The 11,668-nt window shown below is 37.6% G+C and overlaps 1 protein-coding gene across 1 annotated transcript; it reads left to right on the plus strand.

Moving 5' to 3' along the window:
- The first annotated feature begins 3,952 nt into the window (after nucleotides 1–3,952).
- Nucleotides 3,953–5,170, plus strand: LOC114690956 (heterogeneous nuclear ribonucleoprotein A3). The gene has a single exon (XM_028865991.2). The coding sequence runs from the start codon at nucleotides 3,987–3,989 to the stop codon at nucleotides 5,058–5,060; it is 1,074 nt and encodes a 357-aa protein (XP_028721824.1). The 5' UTR covers nucleotides 3,953–3,986; the 3' UTR covers nucleotides 5,061–5,170.
- Nucleotides 5,171–11,668: the final 6,498 nt, after the last annotated feature.

The raw sequence follows: 11,668 nt of genomic DNA on the forward strand, positions 1-11,668 counted from the left end.
CTGTATTTGGTCTCATAGATTTCTTGTGCTCTGTAACTATATATATCACACAAATGAAAAACAAAATGTGAAAAACAAAATCATTACAGTGAACTATAATAACCTAAAATGAATTAGAATATCAGATTTAAAAATAACTTTAGAATCGGCTAGGTACATATTGTGATTAGACAAGTGTGGGGCATTATAATTCTATACTAAAATTCTTGTAATAAATGTAAACATCAGGTCTAAAGAATCAGCAAGGCCAAGGCTGGGGGGCGGGAGAAGTTCTGAGCAGAGAAAGTAAAATAGAAATTTCTTTCTGAAAGAAATGTGGGATCTGAATGCCACCCTAATTGTGTAGCATTTTCTCCAACAAATTTCAGCTACTCAACATACCATTTCTGCTAGGTTTCAGATACTATTACCTGAGGTGGAGAGGAGGAAGTTGAAAGATAAAAGTTTCACAACTTCACCAAGCTCCAGCCATGGCAAAGGCAGCATTAAAAATCTTTCTCTAATAAAACCAGAGGACAAGTGGGCATCTTTAAAGGTAATTTGAGTGATAATTAATTTTCCGGTGCTTAGAAACAAAATATTGGAATGTAAATAAGTGTAGTGAGTTTTTGAAGAATGCAGCAATAGTTTTGTAAATGACAGAAAAATATGAGAGTATTAAAAATATATACTAAATATCCATATCACTATAACCTACATAATGAAGCTGAGCAGAATAAATCAATACAGTATTTTAAGAAAACTCATTAAACACATAAATGGTCTAAATTAATTATATGCCTTGTGTTTACTAAAAGTTGTCCTGCACAGCTTTCCCCTAAGGGAATCTACTTTTGTGTGAATTCAAATGGTCAGGACAGAGTGTCTTCTGTATATATCATGTTTCTTCATACCAAGGAAGTAGTTCTTAAATCAGATTCGCTGACAGCTGGTAAGGCCCATTTTACTGACTCCCATGCTCAGTGTTGCTGATGCTGTGGGTCCCTCAGGGAAGACAATAAAGTTTGCTTTTCTTCCCCAGGTGATGCTAGCGGTTGTTGAACAGGGGGAGACCATCAACCTTCTACCCAAAAGGCAAAAGCTTGTCCTTACCTGTCTGTCTTCACTTTTTGACACAGCCTGATGGAGGAAAAAACTGCTTCAAGGAAGAACAAGCAGTTCTCATAATCCAATGGGAAGCGCCTCCCATGGTGGCCAGAAGGGGATGCTGAGACGTAGTTGTGCATTTTGAAAGCTTTTCTATTTCTTACCATGGGTCCAGAGACATACACAGTGTAATTTTACTATGTTAAAGTTAAAAACCTTCCTTTTTGATTAGACAGAAAGGGGAAATGCTGTGGGATAAGGCTCTTGTACAAATAAAAGCTCTTGTTAATATGCTGATTGGCCAGTAGCCAGGCAGGAAGTATAGGTCGGGCAAGCAGAGGAGGATAATGGTGGGAAGAGAAAGAGCAGAGTGAGGAGTCACCAGCTAGACACAGAGAAAGCAAGATGACAAGGCAGAACTGAGAAAAGGTGCCAAGCTATGTGGCTAAGCATAGATAAGAATTATGGGTTAATTAAATGTAAGAGCTAGTCAGTAATAAGCCTGAGCTAATGGCTGATCAGTTATAATTAATATAAGCTTCTGAGTAATTGTTTTGTAAGTGGCTGTGGGGCTGGAGGACTGGGCATGAATGGAGAAACCTGAGTACACAATACCTGCAAAATGGAAACAAAAACCTATAGTTCCAGAATAGTCCTTAAATTAAAAGTCTCTACATTTACTAACCATTCTTTTTTGGCTTCTGTACTTCTGCTACTTATTAACTGAAGTGTGACAACCATGATACGGATTTTGTATATAAAAGACAAAGAGCAGTAAGGTTCAGGGCTGCATGAATTGGGCAAGTTCCCCATACAGCCACTGGCCAGCAATAAAGACTATCTTTTTGGCTTTAGCTATGTCATATCCTAGGCCCTGGTAAGCTTACTCAGTAACAGTAGTCTCATAAAATTTATTTCCTTTCTTGAGCAATAAATTTCTATATAGATGTGTTGAAAAGGAGTCTGCAAAAGCACTGCCAAATACATCAGCAATTAGGAGCAAGATAGTGAGTACTCACAAGGTCAGAAAGACAGTGAACCAGTGAACCTGACTGAAAGCACCTGCAAGGATTTCAGGGATCTTGGCAGCACGTACACAGAACTGTCCATTAGTGTTTGTTTAGGTATTGTTCAAATCTTCTATGGTCTTTTAATAAAAAGCTGGAAGCCAGATATTGGGGTGAAAGCTGAAATATCAGAGAGGCAGAGCAAGCCACAGCCAACCTCACCTCGCCAACTCCTCAGCTGGTCCTGTTTCCTCAGACTGAAAGTCTTTGAGCCCTCACCCGAAAGGGTCTCAGCTGAACTGCTTTAGTTCCTATTTCCTTTCTCCACCCAATCATGTTACTTCCTGATAAGTTACAAGTGTATGTGCTTCCCAGTACCACTATTAAAGATGTGTGCCACCACTGCATGGCTCTGTTTCCAGTGTGGCCTTGAACTCACAATGATCCAGGTGGATCTCTGCCTCCTGAGTGATAGGATTAAGGGTGTGTGCCACCACTGTCCGGCCTCTATGTCTAATCTAGTGGCTGGCTCTGTTCCCCGATCCCCAGGCAAGTTTATTAGGTTACACAATACATTACTACATTCAGACACATCACTAGCCTCCTCCTAGAGTGAGTGACAAAGCCAAACCACATCCTGTGGTCTAGTTCAGAGCTTGCACTCTGCTCAATTGTGTCAATTCCTTGAAGGAGGAAACCTCACATTCTAGCAGCAGCATCAAATTCATCAGCTTCTTCTTATTCCTGTAGCCCTGAGCACTCATGACAACTCATTGCAAAGAAAGGGGGTGGATCCTCAGATGAGCCTTCTGTGACTGTTGAAAACAGTTCCTGACAAAAGGGAGGTGATCTCAGTGGATGTGTAAAGGGAGACTTTGATTTCCTGCCATACAGCTCCAGAAAGAAGAGAGGTGCCAGGAAATCTGTCTTGCCTAAGAGCTGAGACTTCACTAGTATGAATTTATTGACATTCTTTTTGTTGTGCTATGAGGATTTAGTTCAGTAGAATGGATTTATGTTATATGAACAAAGAGTTTGGGAAAAGCAAAGGGTGAGTCCCTTTGATTAAGAGAGATGAGTCTGTAATCCTGTTTCTCATTGTGCATTTAACCTCAAACTGTAGGCCAAATAATAAGCTGTGTTTCCAGTGTTTGAAACATACTACTTTTTGCATATACACAAACCCCAAATATTGTTCTCACTAACTTCAGAAATTCTAACACCACTGGAAAGTTAATCAGTTGCCCTTTCTGAAAGTGTACACTATCTTAGACTCTAGAGTGTTGCTCAAGGGGAAGGTCACCCTACTCAAATTCATATTCTATTCTACCTTAAAACCCAGTCCTTGACTTCAGTGAAACTCCATGGATGGTGACACTTAATTCATCACAATTGGCTTCCATTTACAGGAACCGTTTCAATAAATCTGTTTTATGAAATTATTGTTTTTCTGCAAAGTAGTTATAAAATAAAGAAAACGCATTTTAACAGAAATGTCTTGGTGTTGCAAACATATACTTTAAAAAAATATCACTTAAAGTATAGAAGCTGGCATATCAGCAATCTATGAATCCCAAGGTTTACTTGGGAGAAAACATAGAAATGGATTTAAGACCTTTAAAAGGAGGTTCAAGTGGTGTGGTTCTTGCTTATTGAGTTCTGTGTTTTAAAACCCATAGCACTTCTTGGTCAAAGAAGATCTTTCACTGACAACCATAAAATTATCATTATTCTGTCTTCACAATTAGCTCGTTCTTTCATTATTTTTATAAAACTTAAAAATTGATTATATTTCATGTAGATGTTAGCCTGAATATTGTATTGTAATTCAACTGTAAAAAAAGGGGTTTTAGATATTGAACTCGAGTTGGAAGAGGCGAGTCCGGTCTCAAAATGGAGGGCCATGATCCAAAGGAACCAGAACAGTTGAGGAAGCTGTTTATTGGTGGTCTGAGCTTTGAAACCACAGATGATAGCTTAAGAGAACATTTTGAGAAATGGGGCACACTTACAGACTGTGTGGTAATGAGAGATCCCCAAACAAAACGTTCCAGGGGCTTTGGTTTTGTGACCTACTCTTGTGTTGAAGAGGTGGATGCTGCAATGTGTGCTCGGCCACACAAGGTTGATGGGCATGTGGTGGAACCAAAGAGAGCTGTTTCTAGAGAAGATTCTGTAAAGCCTGGTGCCCATTTAACCGTGAAGAAAATTTTTGTTGGTGGTATTAAAGAAGATACAGAAGAATATAATCTGAGAGACTACTTTGAAAAGTATGGCAAAATCGAAACCATGGAAGTTATGGAAGACAGGCAGAGTGGAAAAAAGAGAGGATTCGCTTTTGTAACTTTTGATGATCATGACACAGTTGATAAAATTGTTGTTCAGAAATACCACACTATTAATGGGCATAATTGTGAAGTGAAAAAGGCCCTTTCTAAACAAGAGATGCAGTCTGCTGGATCACAGAGAGGTCGTGGAGGTGGATCTGGAAACTTCATGGGTCATGGAGGAAACTTTGGAGGTGGTGGAGGTAATTTTGGTCGTGGTGGAAACTTTGGTGGAAGAGGAGGCTATGGTGGTGGAGGTGGTGGCAGCAGAGGTAGTTATGGAGGTGGTGATGGTGGATATAATGGATTTGGAGGTGATGGTGGCAACTATGGTGGTGGTCCTGGTTACAGTAGTAGAGGAGGCTATGGTGGTGGTGGACCAGGATATGGAAACCAAGGTGGTGGATATGGTGGTGGTGGAGGAGGATACGATGGTTACAATGAAGGAGGAAATTTTGGTGGAGGTAACTATGGTGGTGGTGGGAACTATAATGACTTTGGAAATTATAGTGGACAACAGCAATCAAATTATGGGCCCATGAAAGGGGGCAGTTTTGGTGGAAGAAGCTCAGGCAGTCCCTATGGTGGTGGCTATGGATCTGGTGGTGGAAGTGGTGGATATGGTAGCAGAAGGTTTTAAAAAAAAAAAAAGCAGAAAAGGGCTACAGTTCTTAGCAGGAGAGAGAGCGAGGAGTTGTCAGGAAAGCTGCAGGTTACTTTGAGACAGTCGTCCTAAATGCATTAGAGGAACTGTAAAAATCTGCCACAGAAGGAGTGATGATCCATAGTCAGAAAAGTTACTGCAGCTTAAACAGGAAACCCTTCTTGTTCAGGACTGTCATAGCCACAGTTTGCAAAAAGAGCAGCTATTGATTCATGCAATGTAGTGTCAATTAGATGTACATTCCTGAGGTCTTTTATCTGTTGTAGCTTTGTCTTTTTCTTTTTCTTTTCATTACATCAGGTATATTGCCCTGTAAATTGTGGTAGTGGTACCAGGAATAAAAAATTAAGGAATTTTTAACTTTTCAAAAAAAAAGGGGGGGGGTTTAAAAGAAAATTTATGCTGGAAAAGTGTTTAAAATGTGTTGAAATTGAAGTACTCATGTTAAGTAAGGGTAAGGATGCTTGCTGTCACACCTAACAGTTGAGTTCCATGCACAGGGACTCCCACATTAGAAGAAGAACCAACTCTTGCAAGTTGTTCTCTGAACTCCATATGCATGCTAGGGCATTTCTGTACTTACACACACACACACACACACACACACACACACACACACACACACACACTATAATTAACAAGCTTATTTGAAAAATCAAAGCATGCTCAAACTTATTTTGTAAGATTTTTATTATTTTGTTTTATTTTGTAAATCTTATCTGCATGCCTTCATTCTTAAAACCACAGGCACTTACTTCCTTTTCCCAGTAACTACCTTAATTTTTAGCACGATGTGTTCTCTAAACCAGCTCTGTAGTGTCATCGAAATAGATCCTCAATTCAATGTAAATAACACTATATTGTATAATAACACAATTCAATGTAAATAACCCTCTTCTATGGATAAGGTACTTCTATGTGTTCCAGGTGATTTTATTTCCTCTATTTTGTTATCTATATGACTTGGGGAGGGGAGTATTAGATACAGTTAACACAAGAGCTTTTCTAGATTTAGCCATTTTTGAAAATAAACAATATTGTGACCTCACAGTCTATACTAGTAATGCCATTCATAACATGTGTGTCATGAAGAAATCCATGTAGGTATGGACTCATCTCTACTTCATTTTTATTCAGGCAGCTCTAATTTCCTGACCCAGCTAGCAGATTTTGTTTGAGAATTAGTTTCTCTTGTTACCAACATGTCTGCATGGACTCAATTTGCTATTTTTTTTGTAGGTGAGATTCCATTTTTAAATGTTGGAGGCATACATATGCTATGGGGGTGTCTTTCTGTACTCTGAATATGTATTGCTCTGATTGGTTGATAAATAAAGCTGCATTGGCCTATGGCAGGGCAGGATGGAGCCAGGAGGTAAAATCTGAGAGAGAGAGTGAGAGAAAAAAGGAGAGTGGGATCGACACTGCTAGCCACTGCCAGGAGAAGCAAGATGTAAAAGTACCCTTAAGCCACAAGCCATGTGGCTAAGTATAGATTTATAGAAATGGGTTAATTTGAAATGTAAGAGCTAGCTGGCAAGAAGCCTGAGCCATTAGGCCATATAGTTTGAAAATAATGTAAGCCTCTGTGTGTTTATTTGGGGCCAAGCAGCTGCAGGATGTGGGTGGGAGAGATTACCCCCAACCTCAGGGCCTGGACAGAACAGGAGAAACTTTCTGGCTACATACATATATACATGTGTATATTTCAGCACTTTATGCTTAAGAGATACATTGAGGTAATTTATGAATAGTATTTCTACACATAGTAAGCAAGGCTAACATAATTAGAACTTGGGAGTAGGGAGCCTTTCTGGTTTGTTGGAAGCTAATTAGAAATGATTAGAGGATTGTGATTGTAGATTTTGCCAGATTATTTTCTACTTAAGAATATTTTGTAAATAAAAAAATTTAAGGTCAGGTGAGAGAAAAAAAGGTTGAATCCTTTAAAGCAAGGAGAAAATTAAAATAAACTTATACTTAATGCAAAGCCTTCAAAGCATTCAGATGCAGGAAGACTCACAATGTCAAGAATTTGGGAGAAGGTGGGGGGTGCTCAGAAGCAGGGGGAAAGGAGAGGGGTGGAGGGAACACAAACACTACACAGTAATTTTAAGGTTAGTATCTGTCAGTCATAATTTTTTCAGCTAAGCTTTTCCTTACCTGATTTACAAGAGAGTAAATGAGAATGTAAAAAAAATATATATATATGGGAACGTAAAAAAAAATCAATACCTATTTTGTTAATGCTGAATTTTGGTTATTATAGGAACTATTCTTTTTTATTTTAATAGAGCAATGAAATGATAGTAACTTTCAAACAGTTTGCTCTTAATTGTAATTATTATTCAAATCAGAAGACAAACCAGAGGCTTGAATCATAACAAGTGATTATATGAACGATATGATATGTTATATGAATCACAGCTATTTTACATGACAGTTCTTTCAATGTCCCTCATATTTTAGGAAATGCTGGCTGTTACTCTTGTATGCAAAGTCAGAAACAAAAACCTATGTCATATATAAAAGAAAAAAATAAAATTTCTTGTTAAACTTGGCTTTCCATTTTATATATTTCTAGCAGATACATTGTACATTTTTGAGAAACTGTGTACCATATCAGTATGATTATATGCGTATCTTTCCTATCAATATTTAAAAAGAAAAATTTAGCCTCGTATTTAAAACAGTATGTTAATATGCAGACACTTCACTCTGAGGATAAAATTACTTATAAGTCAATTATCACTCAAATGCTAAAGCACTCTAGCACGATGCTAATCCTGAGTAAAACAACTTGACCTTTCAAAATTCTTAAAACCTCTCTGAATAATTACTGCTCAGAGCAGTGTTGACAGATTTTCAGATTAATGATGAGGTTGTCTTTTTTGATATGTTAATATTTTATGTACTCGGTTCTATCATACCTTCTGAGTCTTGATTTCTATCAGGTCCATCTCTTCCTGTTTCTCTCTTCAGTACTTCAATATCTAATTTCTTTGGTTAAATCATTTGCTTATTTGTTTGTTTCAGTCTTAGAAATGAGCAGCCTCTAGTTACTTAATGCACACAGTACCAAACTTTCTTGTCTTAGAGAGCTGTAGTCTTTTGGACCATAATAGAAACCAAGACTTGACTAAGAACCTTCCAAGAGCTAATGATCCAAATGCTTTTCTATCTGTTACAGACAGGCCTTTTGTATGTGTCCTTGCCTCCTGATTCCTATGTTGAAACTCTGAAGCTAGCATGAGTGTATTGGAACATAGAGTTTCTAAGGACAAATGCTTCAACAGGGTCCCAGTGGCAAGGCCATGCAAGTGGGGTTAGCGTCAATCCTAGTTTCATTTCTGTTCTTATGATAAAATACTCTGACCAAAAACAACTTATAAGAAAAGGGTTTTATTCTAGCCCACAGTTCCAGATTACAGTCTCTATCTAGGAAGTCACATTGGTAGGAACTTAAGACAGCTCATCACATGACATCTTCAGTCAAGAGCAGAGAGAGAAAGAATTTGTGGGTTCTTCATTTTCAGCTAGGTTTCTGTACTTGTACCATGAAAGAATTCAGCATATTGGGCTAGGATGAGGCTGACCAACAGAACACTTATTTAGCATGCACAAAGACAGTGATTTAGTCTCTGGTACTGGCCAAAGGGAAAAATGTGAATTCATCCTATTCTGAGACTCATATTGGAATGAACAAGTGCTACTGTTTCTGTTGATCCAACTGAAACCACTTTCCCACAATCATTAGTGAGTTAGTTTTTACTGTTGCTGTGAGGAGACACCATGACCACAGCAACTCTTATAAAGAAAACATTTAAATGATGGTGGCTCACTTACACTTTCAGAGGTTCAGTCCATTATGATCATGAAGAGGAACATGGCAGAAGGCAGGAAGACATGGTTCGGGAGCTGGCAGTACCACATCTTGCAGGCAGTAAGTCGAATGACTGTCACACTGAGGGAAGCTTGAGAAAAAGAGACCTCAAAGCCTGTCCCCACAGTGACACACTTACTCCAACAAGGCCAAATCTCTTAATAGTGTCACTCCCTTTTTGGGCCATTTGCTTTCAAACCACCACAATTAGTTATCTTTGGCCACATCTACGTACAAATGTTAAGTCATTTGGAAGTGGACAGAAATCTCTGATATCCTGCACTCAGGTTCTCAGCTGTTTCAGGTACACAGTCCAGTCATCCAAGCTGTGGCCCCAGAAGCCTGGAAGTAGAGAGTCACTGCAATGGTGATCGCCATTTCTGGGTTACAACCCTCTGAAGACTTGTGGGTTTTTTGATACTAGCATTAGTAAGAAGTATTTTATTGATGACTATCATTAACAAAACAGAAAACTTTGTAAGGTGATGTAAATATCATCAAATACATGGTTCAGCAAATTAAAACTTTAATATGAACACATTTGTTGGCAATACAGATATATCAGAACACAATAAATTAAGTTTATAATATTTAAATTCATAACAGTGATGACAAGCATTTTGATGACATATGTTCACAATTTTTTATACTGAGTTTAAGCAACAAAACTACAGCACAATTAACTGTAACAGCCAATATTACCACAGTTTAGAAAAACTATGATTCTGTTCTTTATTTTAGGAAAAGATTATTAAAAATTGACAAAAATGTGGTTTCAACTACAACATCATTATTTTAAGATGTTTCTCAAAGCAATGCTGAAGTATTGGACCAAATAATTCAAGAAACAAAGATATTAATGTTGAGTTCCTCCAGTGTCCTGAAAGAAAACCAAATTATATAACTTTAAATTTTGAATCATTTTTTGATATTAAGCAAAAAATGATGCTATTTTTATATATCACAGATAACAGCTTAATATTACCATAAAATTTGAATATGTTACAAGGTACTGACTGTAAAACTCAAAACAATATGTACAACAGAAAAACTTGCACCTATTTTTTAATTATACTCTAGAGTGAATTGTACAGTATTTTCTCCCAATATCAATATATTTATCACAACAAATTGAGAATTATACAAGTTTTACCATGCTAAAAAATGAAAAAAGAAAAACAACCTTTTCTTTCTATGAATGAAGCAGTAGGCATTTTAAAGAAATTCTTCCTAGGCTGGGAGTTATGGGAAAGAGTTAAATTTTAAGTCAACTCAAAACAGATAAAGGTGAATAGGGCATGCAGGTAAAATTGACCATTGCCTGCAGTAGGGAGGCAAAGATGGAAGAGAGCTTGCCATGCCTGCCATGAGGAAACCTTGATGCACTCAGATTTGTCCTGTGTGGCTTTGAAGTTCTGAGCTGTGATTCGATCAGAAGTGTAGAGCAAACAGTAAATGTCTGGAACCACTGCCTGGTTGCAGGCTAGTGTTCCTTGCTAACAGCATCAACTCAACAGTAGCTTTATTAGTAACTATGAATTTTATTTGTGTTACTCAGGTAACGTGACTATAAGGTAGTGATTACATGATGATAATGACTGTTAGAATAAGATAACTAATTTATTATCTCATGGATGTTATGAAACTTATCTATGGTGAGTGAAATATGAGTAAATGTAGGGTTATAACCATTCCGTTACTATTACAAACTTTTTTTTAAGAAAACATATTATCTAATTGATTTATCTTTGATCACCAAATATCACACATTACAAATTCATTTAGTTCATGGCAAATATGCTGCACAGGTTACTAGCCTATCCACATTGATAGGTTTTCAGGAGTTTTCCCATGTCATATGTATTACTGCTTTGCATTAGACACTTCTTTAATGCATGTGGGAGCCCATTTTCAGGTTCGTCGTGGCTTTACTCAGCAGGTCTGCATGGAGAGGATGATTGGACCACGGGCCTGAGTGCAGGTGTCTGAGATGGTCTGCACTTGGCTGTGCTGGGGGGGGGGCTTTTGCCCCACCCCTTGGTGTTTCTACAAATACCTTAGGGTGGAGATGGTCAGGGCTCATTGAAATAGGTTCCAGGCCCTCTCTTGAGGCTCTCCTTTATTTTCTATCTGTTTATCTCAAAATTTTAAATTCTTCTATCTAATATTTTCTGCTGCTCACACTCAAGAAAACTCTGGGTAACTGTGGGGTTGGTGGATAAGTGCCCTGCAAATACATTATATAACTTTTCACATATTCCAATTTTTTTCTGATTCACTTATTTAGTACATAGTGATTCACTTATGCATTGTACATAGTGATAGATTTCATAAAGAAATTTTCATATGTCCTATACTTTGGCCATGTTCATTCTCTGCCTTCTACTTTAGTCCTACTCATTACCCCAGGCAGTCTCACTTCTGCTTTTATGTCATGTGTATAGATATTATTCACAAATGAGAGGAAATGTAATATTTGTCTTTCTGAGTTTGCTAACTTAGAAATGGCCTAATATGACCATTTCAATATGCATTCATTTTCTTGTCTTTATAGGAAAATAGGATATTATTTCAAAACATTAGTTGTTTTCTCATTTACTTTTGCATTGTTCAGTGCTTTGAACTTAACTCAGGGCTTTGCATATGCTACACAAGTGTGCTACCTCTACAGCTTCAACCCTTCAAAAATATTATTAAATAA

Source organism: Peromyscus leucopus, chromosome 7 (genome assembly GCF_004664715.2).
Source record: "Peromyscus leucopus breed LL Stock chromosome 7, UCI_PerLeu_2.1, whole genome shotgun sequence".
NCBI lineage: Eukaryota > Metazoa > Chordata > Mammalia > Rodentia > Cricetidae > Peromyscus > Peromyscus leucopus.